General features: G+C 39.3%; 1 protein-coding gene across 10 annotated transcripts in view; it reads right to left on the reverse strand.

Moving 5' to 3' along the window:
• Window positions 1–4741: 4741 nt before the first annotated feature.
• nsmfa (NMDA receptor synaptonuclear signaling and neuronal migration factor a) overlaps window positions 4742–16184 on the reverse strand; it is a 38678-nt gene continuing 27235 nt past the window's right edge. For all 10 annotated transcript variants that reach the window (XM_019272455.2, XM_019272449.2, XM_019272452.2 and 7 more), the window contains 8 exons: window positions 14977–15107; window positions 14388–14471; window positions 14201–14234; window positions 13307–13377; window positions 13027–13106; window positions 12136–12238; window positions 9033–9108; window positions 4742–8195 (listed from right to left, as the gene is read on the reverse strand). In XM_019272455.2, coding sequence (XP_019128000.1) covers window positions 8098–8195; window positions 9033–9108; window positions 12136–12238; window positions 13027–13106; window positions 13307–13377; window positions 14201–14234; window positions 14388–14471; window positions 14977–15107 — 677 coding nt within the window. In that variant the 3' untranslated portion in view covers window positions 4742–8097. The remainder of the gene's footprint in view (window positions 8196–9032; window positions 9109–12135; window positions 12239–13026; window positions 13107–13306; window positions 13378–14200; window positions 14235–14387; window positions 14472–14976; window positions 15108–16184) is intronic.

Consider the following 16184-nt stretch of genomic DNA (forward strand, 5'->3'; position numbering starts at 1 on the left):
TCTCTCGCTTCAGTTTCTGATGAATCACTCCACATCCTCGAGAAGGCTACATGAGCTGGGTGAGTTGAAATTGTCAAAGGTATTTACATTTTCTCTCATAGTAATAAATGAATGCATTGCATTTATATTATACCACAGTGCAATGTTGACTTTGAAATGCTTCAATATGAAAAAGGGATTGAAGGATTGAAGTAAATGATTTTGTGTCCTTAAAAGATTCATAATCTGTAAAATGGTAGGAATAGTCGATATACCCAAGATTCAGATACCAATAGTTGTTCATAATGGTTCAATAACATCAAATAGGTGATGCCCAAATCTCCTGTGGAATAGATTTCTTAATTTATGAATACTGAGATTTTTCCTGCAGTCTCCACAATTCACACTTCAGTCTTGGAAAAGTGTGACACTGACATCATGTGATCATTTTGTAGCATTGCAGTTCACCTGTCCACCTGAAAAGACCACCTGGAATGACAAATAACTTTCAAGTTCTCACTTATTTTCATTTAGTTTCATTTATGGGTCAAAAAAAATAAACGGCCAAAACAGAAACACCTTTCTTTCTGTCTCTCTCCCCTGATATCTTTGCATATACAACTCACATATATGCCTACACACATGTCTATACCTGTAAATTTCATTTTAATCTGTTTTGAATTTTTTTGTCTTTGTTTCTCTGTCTTGGCTAATCATGTGCCATATGTGTGTGTCTTCATGTTAATCACTTATCTTGCACTATTAATTAACACACAAAAAGAATATTCTGTTAATATACATGGAACACATCAAAGCAAACTAAATCATTTCAGTGCATGGAATTCAAGTGGATATGCAGTTTCAGTAAATCAATGAGTCAGAAATCTCATAATTGTGAAGATCTACACAACAACAACAAAAAAAAAAAGCATCAGCCGTTCTACATACAGTCATGAATATCAAAACATCAGCATAAAATAATGCAGAGGGTCAATCTCTGGGGCTGAAGTACGTCACAAATTAGCCTCAGTGCAGAATTGCATGTAAGGTACATTACACTATATATGATCCAGTGTAAATGCAGTTCAGAGGATATTTCAGGTCTTGAACTGTGGTGTTGTGTTCCATGCTGGGGTGCATAAGGGAGCCTAAAACTACAACATCAGCAAATGTGAAGTGCTGATTTTGACAGAATCTGAGCTTTCATTCTTCATGCTCGGTTAATTGTTTACCTGCTTACCTGATGGCTGCCAGAGGTAAGGAAAGAACAAAAACAATACAACAAAGGGCTTGCTCAGCATTTTGTAAAACTGCACACCTACTTCTGCATGTGAGATGTTTTTCTTTAGTGGAACCCCGTTCTTACAATTAGGTCCCCTGTTTTCCCTTCATCACTGTGTCTGCTCAGTTAAAGCTGGCTGCAATGTCTGGCTTCCTGCATTGTAACATCAACAACATAAGGAAAGCCAGACTAAAACACGCTTGCAATTAGAAACGGTGAGACTTGTGTCTCTTTCTGCATCTTTACTAGTCAACTGACTGTGACTGCCCAGCAGTCTGCATTAAGGTCCCCCAACCACGTTCAAGTGTCATTAAGGAAATTGCCATTGATGTAAAATTCATATTTTATGAAAAATGGCATTTGACATTTAAAAGAAAGCCCATAATGAAATAAAAGATAAATGTTTCAGATCAAAGTAAGAATGATGATGATGAACTAGGCCTTTCACTATAATGAGATTGACTTTGAATGATTTTTTAAAATTATTTCAAATGTCCTGGAAAAAAAATAACCCACTGTGGAATACAAAGAAATGTTTAAACTACAACAAAAAAAAAAACAACTATAAAATACAAAAAATAAATAATAAATATAATAATAATAATAATAATAATAATAATAATAATTAATAAATAAGCTATGATTTCACAATTAATTTAATAATTAATAATTAATACAATGACTGATGATTTTTATGGTTTTTTTTATAGGATGTATTTATGTATTTATGTGTGTATATGTAGGTTTATAGGATGTATTTATGTATTTATGTGTGTATATGTAGGTAACTATTTTGGATATTTTCAAAGAACAATCTATCTCATTCAGACAGGTTATTGCAGATACAAATACCAATTAAAACACACCCTCATACCAGATGTGTCCTCGTAACATATTCATCAGTGTTAAACCAGACACAGCCTTTTCATGCAGTCTGCAGAGATGCTTTTTTGACCTTGAAAAACTCTGAACGGCTAAATAGTACCTCTGAGTACTTCAACCATTCTACCATTCTACCTTCTACCATTATCAGACTCATCGTGGAGAAACAATACAATACTTGCAAGGACACTGAACAGAGAAGATAAAGCTGGGTGTTAGGTTTGAGTTGTCATTAATTGTGAAATGTTTTCAAATTGTACTTTACACTAAATTTGGGGTTATTTACAGGTTATGCAATGGTTTTACATGTCCGGCCCACTTGAGATCAAATTGGACTGTATGCTTTAGCCTTGAACTAAAATGAGTGACAATCAGGACTCACTATGGACTGTGAAAGTGGATCGCAGTTGAATATTAGCAAACTGTCTGATATTTGCAAACTCTGTTTTGCATATCAAACCCGCATGCTAATTCACCATTTGAATTCAAGTGGAGGAAAGAAGAGAGATGGAGACTGAAAAGCAGTGCACACAAGGCAGAGTGCACGGAGATTAGAGATCAAGGCTCTTCTGTGACAGGAATATAAGACACCTTGAAACTACTTTTTGTGTATCAGGACTGCTTATCCACATCTTTGCATACTGAGTTGCACCTAAGACAAAATAATTCAAATGAAGTTTTTGTCTACATAGTTTCTTTTTCTGTCTCCTTGTGCTTCCAATTCTTGAAGCTGAATTGAGAGTTTTATTCTACACAGAAAGAATCTGTGCACTAAACCACCTTTTCTCTTCATTTCAAGCAGCGTCTTGTATCCGTGTTTCACCATTCTGCTACGGATCTTGGTGAACGCCTCTTGGTAATGGTTGGTCTTAGTGTAAACTGCATCGTGCACTTGTTTTCCAAGATTTTCATATGACCTGTGCATTGACCTCCTTATTGAACAGAGTTCAATCCAACTGGAATTCAAGTGGAATAGGGTTTTTTCATGCAAAACCATGTGCATGACGGATTCTGAATGAAAACAGAGCCAACAACTTTGCAAACAGCCAAACATCAAGCAAGGTCAACAACACAAGACAGCTAATATCACTGACTAGTCCGACTGTAAGAAGCCCAGCTCAGCGTCTGTCTTTCAGGATTTCATTTCACAAAGCTGTCACCCACTTGTCTTGTTTGTCTGGCAGTCTCTTCCTGTCAATCTCTCCTTTTGTCCTCTTAGTCTCAGTCCTCTGTCAATATGTCCATAGAGGCTGCTGAGCCTGGTAACATTGCCCACTTTCATTGCTCTGTTTCTGGCACGACACCGGCTCTGCTCTCCGTCAGCATTCCCCCCAGGCTCTGGGCCTGAAAATCTCCTCTACCCAGCAATCCAAAACAGCTGTGGTACAACCACAAACGCTCCCCCAGTGCTCTGAGCTCATAGTCCGGGCAGCCTGGCTTACAAACTGAGCTAACGTCAGCACACACATACAGCAGCTGTAGCTCATAGCAGGTTAAATCGCTGTGAATCACAGAGATAGTGGTGGTGTGTGACTTGGTGCCACGAAGTGTTATGTACTTCTTGTGGGAGGTCGTGCCTAGAGCACAAAGTTGGCGCAGAGTGGGAATGACAGAGACACATTTCACCCACCAATCTGTTATTTCATGGTTACACTGTTGCTTTAGGTTTGCTTTCCACGTAATTTAATAAAACTAAAGGTAAGATTTCAGAGATGTTTTCCAAAGCTGATGCACTGGAGGGAAAAATAATTCCTAAAACTACAACTTGCCCCTTTTTTGGATTTTCCCCAGTATGTGAAATTTAAAAAATAATACAACACAGATCAAGAGAGACAAATATACACATTTGCATCTTTAATTAGATATCCGGTGAAATTATGTTTTTTTTTTCTTTATTTCTTTTTTTTTTTGCTGAAGAAAAAAAAAACAAAGCTCTCTCAAACTCCTGAGTCAGAGTGCTCTTCATATCATGGTTCAGTTCAGCTCAATAAACTCAAACCAAAGATTAATTATCAGTAGGACCGGATGAGATGTTTTTATATGGCATAAGAAAAACACTTTCTGAATCGATGGAATCCATCGCATCGCTGCTTTGCTTTAAACGAAACCAGTGTCCATGTTTCTGATCTCAAAGTTAAAAAAAATCCCATTAAACCCAGCAGCTGTTGAGGGCAACATGTCTGAGAATTTGGCAGCTTCGTGCTCCTGATGGAATTAAAATGGCTTCATTTAATGACAGGTTGTCTAACTGTTTTTTATACACATAAATTCAAATAAAAAAGAGATTACATGAATACATTTTGACTTGACGAGTAAAAATGTATACTGCGTGACTCAGGCTGAGAGAGCAATTGTCTGTGCCCGACAGCACTGCAATGTCAGAGAGAGGGCGAACGCAAATAAAAACAGATCTGCTAATAGAGAGATGGAGAGCACTCGAGTGAGACTTTAACACACACAAAAAAAAAGTCTGCATGTGTAATGCTCCAAATATGAACACATCCACACAAATGATGACAAATGGACAAAGTATTTACCATACACAAATGTGGAATATCATTGCCGGTGTGTCTGTGTGTCTGTTTGTATATGTGTGTATGTGTATGTGTGTGTGTGTGTTATGCAGGGATGAGACCACTGAAATCTACTGAATCACTAAAATTGACCCTTGCATGCTTCCATCACCTTTATGAGCACTGAAAACCTGGTTTTTAAAATCACACTTGTTGTTCTACTGCAGGGCTGCAGCCAGAGTTGGCCCACCGTGAGGTTCAAATGTTCTTTAAATATGTAGGATCCCTAATTATGAATTGTTTTTCATAATCTGAGCACGACGGGCACTTTGCGCAGGAAGTCAATCAACTTGCTGGAACCATTTAGCATCTAATCAATATGGTAGAGGTTTGCATTTGGCCCGTAGCCAACCATTAAGTTTCAGTTTTGGCCCTCCAGGGAGATAAAGTCTGGGCACCCCTGCTGTACAGTAATGTTTTGCTGACATTCAGGGGCTGTGATTGGCTGAGCAGTGAGTCGTGGCGTGACTTAGCGATGCTTCTTTGAATGTATTTTCTTTTCGAAGAGCTGAAAAGTACGGACAACATAAAAACTGGGGTAGCAGCACTTTGACAGTTGAGTTTAGTTGAAGATTGGATGTTGTTACATAAGGCAAGTCTGATAATAGTTTTGCTAAATGCAAAATAAAAATATATTTATTGTTAATAGAATATTAAGTGATTTTAGTATTGCATTGCCATAAAGTTGGAATAAATAATGGCTGAAACCGAAGCAGCAGATGCTAAGATATCCTGTCTTTTATTCTATCCGAAAAACCCTGAAACTTTCCTGTAATACTTCCCTGTCTGGTAAACTACCAGACCTTACAAACTCCACACCGCAGTTTGTAATTCTGGCTTTCTGTTATAAGTATTAAGTCTCAAGCTGAAGCTCAGATAACCCTGATAATGCCACCAGGGTTACTTTCTCCAAATCTCTGACCACCGACGACATCATACGACTGTGTTTCGCAGGCTGAAGACTACTCTTCACGATGAGTAAACTGACCTTCATTTGTAAAATCTGTGGAGCGCCCCTTTTCAATTTTGTCCTGATTTATCGATTTCTTAAAGGTCGAGTGTGTCGGATTTAGTGGCATCTAGTGGTGAAGTTGCATATTGCAACTGAATGAATACTGCTCGCATTATCCTCTCCAAGCATGAAGCAGAAAATACAGAAACTATGAAATGTGAATGGCCCTCTGTAGAGGCAGCGTTTGGTTTGTCGAATCTGGGCTACTGTAGAAACATGGCGATTCAACATAGTGGCCCTGCACTCTCTGTAGATACGAAGGCCTATTTTCAGGTGATTAGATACTCATAAAAACATACTCTTGAATATTCTTTCCTATAGATCCACTTAAATCTTACACACCGGTCCTTTATTTCTTTCCATCCCAGCCCTTTGTGTTTTTGTTTTGTGTGTGTTTCATATGGCTGTCCAGCAGTAGGCTCGGCCGCTGCTTTCCAAATTTAACCATCCATAATCTCTTTGAGACAGATCAGGTCACAAACACACACTCAACGCATCTTTCTAGCCTTTAAACCAGCCGACACCTGGCAGGGGGCAGCAGACGGTTGTTAACAGCTTAAACTCCTGGCAGATCTGTTTAATTCAGAGAACTCTGGTCCTCAGACTGGATCACTGCCCAATGAAGTGAGAGGTGACGGAAGCTCGTTTGGCTGCCATTAAGAGTGTTTGGTTTCGGGGTGTCGGTGAGAGCAGCTGCTGCTGTTGACAGGGGCTGACTACGTGGCCTGAAGGAGCAGGAGGGATCATTAGGGCAACTCCTTCACTATAGGGGTAGGAGCTCTTGGATGGCTATTACATCCCTCTTGACATCATGAAATATACTAAAATGTCTTTGTGTGTACTGTACGTGACAGAAAGAGGGAAAAACATGGGCATCAAGGTGATAAACAATTAACTGCTTTAAAGGTGGGGTATGCGATTCTAATCCAATGCATGTCTTTTTGTCAAATGCACCAAATATCTCCATGCGGTCCACTAGCTGTCTCTTCTGTGTGTGTACAAATGTGTTTTCCATTTATGGAGCCAGTCATGTGTACAGACAAAATAGCTCTGGCCGAGTCACGCAACACTATTCCAGCCATTCAAGCCAAGATTTATGTGTCAGGTAACATTAAATGACTTGCCCACAGACACTTGTTAGTTTGCCAAGATATCCCGTTGTTGAGCTGTGAGCTATAGCAGCAAGAGAGATGTATCGCCGACTCGAGATGATGCTCTCACTGGTAATCCACCTCGTCCTCTCTGCATGGCTACCTGTAGCGACCACTAACCCACTACAAATCTAACGTTAATTACATAACTTGCTGCGTCGTTGTTCATGTCTATCATGGCATGGGATTTCTCCAGAATCGCTGACCCCACCTTTAGCAGAGAAGCAGAAAGAGAAAAATACACACAACATGCACAACTGCATGTTTTCTTTCTTTTCTTTTTTTTTTTTTTTAAACATGGCAATCACACCCACACGCGCACACCCACGCACAAAATCAGCATGTTATAATTTGTTTTGGATTTTCTTTTTTCTTTTTCTTTTTTTACCAAAACACGAAGCTCAATTCGTCAAATCGAAAGATACATTTCTAGAGATAATACATTCATTCCAAGCGATGACGATTACAATATCTTGATAGAACAGACAAACAGAATTACTTCATGGCTAAAACCTGAGTTATTCCAAAGTATTTCCATATGAAACTGCACAACAATGCACATCAAAAATAAATGATGCATCATTATTCTCATATGGAGTATTATTTGCATGACTAAAGCTATGCTAATATATTCATGTGATATATATACACACATCGACATATGAGTTATTTATGTATATGTATGTCTCCGGGATCTGAGATAATTTGAGAGGTCCAGTCAAAACACAGAACCACATTATGACAGGATGAATCACCAATTTTTTTTTTCTTTTTCCGAAGCACATCAGCTTCAAAAAGTTTGTCCTTACAACAGAGGTGTGACTAAAATGGTGTTTTACACGTGAATTTTCGATTCTCCTTTTTCCTTTCCAACTCAAGAGGCAAAGACAGTTGCTGACTAAGACGTGGACAGTCCAGTTGTCTCTGCTTTTTCTTCATTTTTTTTTCTCTTACGTGTATTTTTACTGCCCTTTTTTGTTAGTCTTGGTCCTTACTCTGAGAATGAGGAGGAGCAGAGGCACACCATATTTCACTAAGTCCTTGTCCCGCCATCCCTCTGCCTCCTCTCCAGGATGAAAGCAGGTATGACTGTTTATATTGGGTTGACGGGTCGAGCACTAGTTGAACAAAGTTCAGTCATTGGATCAGTTTTTATCAGGTTCCTTGTCGTGGCACTGGGGGGGGGGCTCCGCTGCACCTGTTATCCAGGTTTCTTCATCACAAAAAATCCTCATAGTCCAAGAGTTTGGAGTGCTGGCGTGTCTTCCAAAGTCGATAGAGGCGGAAGTCGAAGTACAACTCAATCATCTCTTTGCCTTGATTGGTAAACGAGACAGGGAAAGGAAGCAGAATCACTTCATTATTTTATAATAATAGATTTAAAGTATTTTCTGTTTCATTTATTACCAAACAAACAATCCGCAACACCTAATATTAAAACAGTTGGATACTATAGTATGAGGTTTTCTGATTAGAGTAATGAGTTAGGGTTATTTTTTGCTCCTCACTGTCCTGCAAAGCACTTTTATATATTACTAATTTGTATTGCCACACAAACATTCAGGCATTAAGGTTGTGGAAAGATGGAAGCAGATTTAATATTGCAAGAATGAATGAATGAAATATTTGCAGATTTCGAATATCAACATTTTGCAACAGACATATTTAACAGTATCTCTTGATAAAAATATAGACGGGGTGATTTGTATGGGACAGAAGTTTAGTGTGGTTTGAATCGAGGATTAGTTCATCCCTTGACTGTTATTGTCTTTGTTATCATGTGTAAGAGAGAGCATTCTTCTGAGTGAGTGGAGAGTTAACAAAGAGCTGTCTGTTTGGAAAGTCTGGATCTGGTTGACAAGTTTCCAAAAGCCTCTTCCCAAAAGGGTTTTGTAATAGTGACTACTGTTGTGAATAAAGTACTACTGTGTGTCCAACCGACAGCTTGGGAGGAGAGGTCTCAAGAAAGTGAAAAGGTGTTGTGCACAAACTGGAGTGTGAAGTCACGCCGAAATATGAAACACTATCAAATCCCCACCCAAATAGAGATGATAAGGAGCAAGCAAGTGTGCATAACACTACAGAAGAACATATTTGCATGCATGTGCCCGTGCGATCAAGTTTGGGTGCGTTTGTATGTTGTTTGGACCCACCCTGCGCCGACAGCTCCAGCGGCGACTCAAACTCGACAGAATAAGGCCTCATCAGATTCTTCAGTTTCTGGAACAGCTGTTGAGCCGAGATAAGAAAGCAAACAGCAATTAATCCTTTTGCATTTGGATGCACTCGCGGCAGACGAGCCCGCATCTTCAGACAAAACATGCACACAGGAACACAGAAACAAACATAGAAATACATACGAGAGTGGCAATAAATCAAGCTCATTACCGCTACAGAGACATATGCACTTTCATTCCTGAGCAGGTAACAAGGAGGACAGGAAATGAGATGAGAGTTGCAAAGGTGTGCATTTTTCCTGCTTGTCTTCATAAAACCTCTACTGCCTCTGAGCTTGTAAAAGGTTCAGAGTAGGACCACACGGTCCTCGTCTTATCACCAGGGACGAGTCCCGTGTTCAGGAAATTAAAAGAACGATTACAATCAAAACGTGAACTTGTTTATAAAGAAGGATTTGAGATGCTGGCTGATTTTTGTTTTCCTACCACATGACATTTACATCTGAAATGATTAGACAATTATCAGTTGAAGTCATTCATCCACCGAAAATGTGAAGGAATTGGAATAGACGTTATTTAATATTATCCATTATATCCATTGTTTTTTTTTACTTGATTTTAAAATGGAGATGGTAAAGAATAAGCAGCTTTCCTTCCTTGTGTCTGCAATCCTTTGAAAAGGATAAAAGAAGATGGCTAGATGCCAGACGTAGAAGAGAGAATGATTTGGGAGATGCAGGCAGCGTGGCTTGTCTGTAATGTGAATAAACGGAGCTGGAGGCAAATAACAAATCTCAAATAATGTGTTGCAAGTTGGGTAATTTCCTCTCTGTCCTGGGTGGCTTCTTACAAGCTCGGATGCAGATTTTGTGCTGACGAAACCAAAACACGCTGCTGCATGGAAACTGGGTCAGACTGGTTCTCTCTGACCTTCTCACCTGCCGTTCTCCATCCTGAGCCTTTGTTCTCACTACGCCATCCTCTAAATCAGCTTTTGTTGTGCTTAACAAGCTAGTGATTTTATTAATTGTACATTAACCGTTATGTTTTATCTTCTCAAACAGAGAGTGTTCCATTGCTGCAGGCTCATGTCGGTATTTATAGGCTTAAATATACACTTCACATTATATCAGGATTGGAGTTCCCCCACGCACAAATGCACATATTTGTAATGCATTATTATGGACATGCACTAGTGTGTGTGTGTGTGTGTGTGTGTGTGAAGAAATCATGTGACTTGAGACACTTGGTATGTATGGCATGCTTTCAAACCTGCAGGCAGCAGGCAACATTTAAACGTACTGTTTAAAGATGGAAATTGAACGAGGGATTCAAGCTGACGCCGTTTAAACTCCGGCAAACAGAGGCAGTCTGGGAGTAATGCGTTCTGTTGATGTTGTACTGTTTATCTCTGGGTGATGGTTATATGATTATTTAAAATAAATAGACAATTAAAATACACCAAAAGTATGTGTGGTTTGGTTTGGATTCGGTCCCATAGTGGGTGTTAATACAGGAAACAGCCAGCAATTAATCAAAGTCTAGTTTGAGTCATAGACCCATGAGTTTGAAGGGCTTATTAAATGCCAAAAGTCTCTCTGCGTCACTATTTCAATGAATGAGGGAGCTGGGTTTTTTTTTTTTTTACATCAAACTGATGTCTGTCTGAACAAAGCCTTAGCTGCAATTAAGGAAAATCTAGTGGCTACAGCATACAGTGACATTTTAGATAATGGTGTGCTTATAACTCTGTGGCAGGAAGGCCCTTTCCTTGTTTCAACATGATAGTGCCCCCTGTGTGCCGAGCGATGTCCATAAAGAAATAGTTTTGTCAGAACTTACTGGCCAGCAGAGATCCCTGACCTGAGCTCCATCTTTGGGATGAGCTGTAATGCCCATGAGCTGAGTCGAGGCTCTTGTAGCAGTACATAACATAATGTTCAAGTGTCTGCATACTTTTGGACAAGTTGCCAATGGAGAACAGGTTTACAGTTGCCTAGAATGACAAGCACTAACAACAAAGAGGCACAAACAAAACCTCATTATGTCTGTTGTCTGACTGAACAGCAGATAAACTCATGTGAAAATATCACTTTGGGATCTTGGGACTAATCCAGACCTCTTTAGAAAAATACCAATTTTGTTGTTCTGGATTGGAGCTCTTTTGAAACAACTGCATGTGTTTGTGTTTGTCTGCAAGGGTGGAGATATCACTGATGTGCAGTTTGTTTCTGCAGACTGCCAAACTGTCCATCAACCCCAGAGAGATACACTTTATATAACAAAGCATTTTGGCAGACATGACTGGAGCAGACAGTTGGGTCAGACAAACACTGCTGGCTATGGTGTGTGGTGTCCACCAGCTTGTTTGTGTCTGTGCTTTTTGTAGGCGTGTACGTGAATATCGTGTGTGTTATTTGTTCATGTCAGACAGAGAGGGGTGCAGTATCACCCAGCTAGTACACAAGGTGAGATAATAACCCCCCAAGTGGAGGAAGAGAGGGAGAAACTGCGATTATCAGACAAATCGATCGAAACAGACGCAGTGAGCATAAATATGAAAGCCGAGGGCAGCAAACAGAGAAACGAGCAGGGAGGACAGAGAGGGGTACACCGTAGATACTAAATTAGGAAGGAGCGAGCATGAGGAAGTAAAGGTTTTCCTTCTGTCACCACTAAATATGTGATTGTTTTTTTTTTTTGCAGTCATTAATGACTCCTTCTTTTCTTCTCCTTTCTTTTTTCTACACTGAGGTTAGAAGAAAACACAAACATGGCTCCTGCACGCGAGTGTTATTCAGTTGGTTGCAATCTGCAACTTTGCCGCTAGGTGGCACTAAATCCCGGTCCTTTAACCTGGATACTAGAGCAACCATATGTAATCTTCTATCTAATATTGTGTATATGATCTAAACCAAAATACCACGGACAAGCTTGAGCGACACCGGATGTTGGGATCTTTTCTTTTTCTTTTCTTTTCTGAGCTGTCATGTTTTCAGCCCCACCTGTGAAAAATGGTGGAATAAGGGAAATGGTGACCTAATGTGGTGTGTGTGCATGTGCATTAGTGTCTGTATACCTTCTCTCCATTCGGGTTTCCCAGGACATAGCATCCCATTATGTGGATGAGGTTGGGTTCTGGGTTGATTTTACTCATGAAGCGACTAAGCCTCCTCCAGAATCTGAACGAAGATAAAGACAAGAGTTACACAGGATCAGGTTTGTTTCCTTCTGCATCTGATCAATCTGTTAGACAGACAGGTTCCCATGAAGTTAAATACACCAGGGCAAAATAAAATGTTCCTGTTTACATTCAGCACAGCAAGAAATCAAAGAGAAAGCAGTGTAAACCGAAGTGTAACTTTTCAAAAGATAAGCGTCTAACACCTGTCACTTCTTTCTGGTTAACTGCTGTGTTTTTACACTGAAGCAACTGTTTTAACAGAATTAAGCAAAAGTGTGGAACGGAAGCCGAGCCTTGTGTTTCTACGTCTGAAACAAGTAAACATCACCTATTCAAAGATGGCTCCCCCCGGGAGAGATGCATCAGTAGATTGTGCTCATAAATGACAAGCAAATGCAGTGTTGAATTGTCCCCGAGGAACATCTTTGATTTAAATTAAGGTGGAGTACATTGGCAGACACAATATTAATATTCTGAAGATGGAGTAAAAAGCATTTACGTAACCAATTTGCATGAGAACCACTGATCCTTTTGAGAGCCGGTTTATTTTGGCTTATTTTGGTTACAAGATGAATCTTTATTTCATCTTTATTCTGATCATTAAAGGAATAAAAAGGCTTAAACTGTATGTAGGTAAAGTATCTTAATAATAACATACTATTTTCCCATCGAACTTATGGCAAATTTTCTGGTTCATGTCTTATAGACTTCATCATATCTCTTTTATAACACACTGAAAACTATATTCATCACACAGATGATCCCAATGGTCTGTTGGTAACTTACTGGCTCATGTCTTCCTCTTTTTCCACCTTAGCAAAGGTTGCCACTTTATTCTTCAGTAAATACAGATGACCGGGGCCTCCCTAAGAAACACACACACAGGAGTAAAATACATTAGTACTACTACAATTGTTCATTTGCCTCTTCTTAATTAAGATCTTGGCAGCTTAGATCCCAAAGGAAGGCACTTAGTCTAACTGGTTACTCAGGGATGTATGAATGAACACAAACATCTCAAATAATTCCTACAGTATTACTTTTTATTGTTTGACTTATTCTTTACCTGACAAAATATGAGCATCCTCCAGAACTTGCTTCCTCTCCTGTAGGCTGTGAGCTTCTTCTCTATTTCCTCTGTGAGGGAGAAAGAGTTGGATTGATGTGAACGGCAGGGACCGATAACAAAAAGAGAAAAGAATATAAAAAGACAAGTAACAATGTACTGAGAGACAGAGAGAAATGTGAACACAAAGAAACTCTCCAGAGGTTGAGTTCAAGTACAGGTGCAACAATAGACAGCAGAGACACTAAGCTTTAGACATTTTCATTTAATTAGAATTAAACTGAGTGTAATTCACAGCAAAATAAAGTGAGTCAATGAAAGACTGTAAAATGGAAACCTGAAATCTGTGTGCAAACTATTCTTAAATAACTCTTATTCAAGTGATTATTATTTTGGGAAACTCCAGGGACCAAATTGAGTAGTTTTTCATTTTTTTTAGAGTTTTGTTTGCAGGTAAGTTTTAGCCTGTAGCTGTTTTTCTGACCTTGAACTCACCCCACAGTGTGAGTCAGAGTTCAGTCCTCAGATGAACTGCCACGAAATCCAGGCTCAAGACTAAAGGTGACACATTTTCCTTTCAGATAACGGAACTGATGTCATCTTTTAAATCTTTTTATAGACGGGATGTCATGTAAATCTGTCTTTCTGTCAGTATTTATATTCACTTCAATTTCCAATGGGAGAGTTCTTGTGTGTATTGTTCCTTGTTCTTTATGAGACAACTTCCTTTAGTTGAACACTAGTGTTACTTTTTTTTCATTTGCAATGGACGCTTTTGTGTATCACACTTCTGTTCTGATCTTATTAAAACTGAATTCTTATTGAATAAGACGTGGTAAAGTCTAAAACAGGTGAACATGGCAGATATGAACAGAAACAGGAGTATTTACTCACCTAAAATATCATCAAAAGTTGCATGTTCATGGTCCTAAGGAACAAGACATTCGTATAAATCATAATCATTTAACATTGCAGTCTTTATCATAGAACAGCTCGTATGCACAGTGCGTGTGTGTGTGTGTGTGTGTGTAAATCGTAAATGTATATTGCATGTGCCTGTACACGTCAGTGTTTGACTCACATAGAGTATGGGGATGATAGAGGGATCATCCCTGCGGATTATAGTGGGAACGTACTCGGCCTTGGGGACCTTAGAAGAGATCAGCTAAAGGTGGAGGAGAAACAGAAGAGGGAGAGGAAAGATGGATTTAGTAGGATGTGAGGAAAGGAGAGAGGAAATATGGGAGAAGAAGTGAGCAATGTGGGGAGAAGAGGAGTTTCAGAGAAATGAGAAAAATGGCAAGAGTAAAAGAGCAAACTCTATCACACTCTCACGCCTGCAGGCAATGTACAGCTCGAGATATTCACAGGGTTTGGTATTAAAGATACTGCACCATTTACCTTCCTCAGATTAACCTAACTCTAACCCAGATCTGCCATCAGTGTGTAAGCCATTTCCTAAAACAATCCTTTTTACTGTGCCTTGTTTACTGAGTATTAGAAAATTCATAGACATTTGCACTTCATTGAATAATCTGCTGGTACAGAGGTCTGGAGCAAAGCATGTCTCACACAATACATGAGGCAGGTACACTGAACTACATGCTTTAGGAAAAAAGGCTAAATGAATAAATCCTACATCCCGAACTGTTAAAATACTGATGTCTTACCATGATTTTAGGAGGTACAAAGTCGTCTCCTTCACAGGCCAGCCTCTCCATCTCTCTCTCCTCCTCCCAGTCTAAGTTATCATCAACGCCTCCTTCATCAAGGGTACCACAGGAGGCCTGCAGGTCTCCGCCTAGAAGACAATATAACACACCGGTAAAGGGAAAGGATCTGAGATAATAGGATGCAGGCAGAAAGTGTTGGATGGGAATGGCAAGAAAGGTGACACAGGAAAAGAAAATCTAGAAGTGGAAGGAAGGACGTGTCCAAGAAATGAATAACGGTGAGTGTGGAGGAGAGGGAGAAAAAGGATGGAGTTGTTGATAATAGTGGTGGCATAAGAAAATGACAGATGGAGCAGAAAAAAAGAAGAGACAGCTGGCAGAAGCAGAAAAAAGAATGACTGATAGTGAGTGTAGCAGCAGGATTTCTGGCATCAGCTAACAAGGAGAGATGTGAAAAAACTTGGATCAGATGGGAAGGTTGTGCTTTTCCTGCTATTTGACACAATATATATTTTAACTAAATAATAAAGAGGTCATTGGAATTATGATCTAATGATGCATAATAATAATAATAATCTGAATGTTTTATGTCAATGTGTTTTAAAAACTTAACCATTGGTGTACTAGCTTGTCATTCAATTAATGTCTGCACTGGGCCTTTGAGCAACTTTGGATTATAGTATGAGACAGCTGTTGAATCATTCCACACCTGCATGATGTGGATGTGGTGTCAAGATTCTAGTAGTAGTGGGCAACCCTAACAGAGAGAAGGTATTCTAGCATAAAGAGAGAATACAGCTTACAGCAGACTTTTTGACTTGTCAAGACGGGAAAGTACGAGGGTAACTAACAACATCAACTGACTATTGAATAGAGTGATCGTTATCGGTTACACCTGAGCTCTACCTGCGATGCTAAGTGGACCACAGAACCACTGATAGTTCATATTGAACAAAGAAATATAGAATGAAAATGCATCGGCTGATTGTTGCATGTTTTTTTGTGCCACAAAGAAGAGCTTTGCCCTCTTGTAGTTGGAATGAGACACTGAAGCAGCGTCAGATCTGCTAGATTGAAGTTTGCACTGATAATTCAACTACAATTTAAGCTTAAGCTGAGCATTTATTATAGCAGTATATGTTATACTGCATGTCTTCTTTATAATATTTGCTACCTACATTATATTATACTTAGTCCTCAAGTAT

Source organism: Larimichthys crocea, chromosome IX, assembly GCF_000972845.2.
Source record: "Larimichthys crocea isolate SSNF chromosome IX, L_crocea_2.0, whole genome shotgun sequence".
Taxonomy (NCBI): Eukaryota; Metazoa; Chordata; class Actinopteri; family Sciaenidae; genus Larimichthys; species Larimichthys crocea.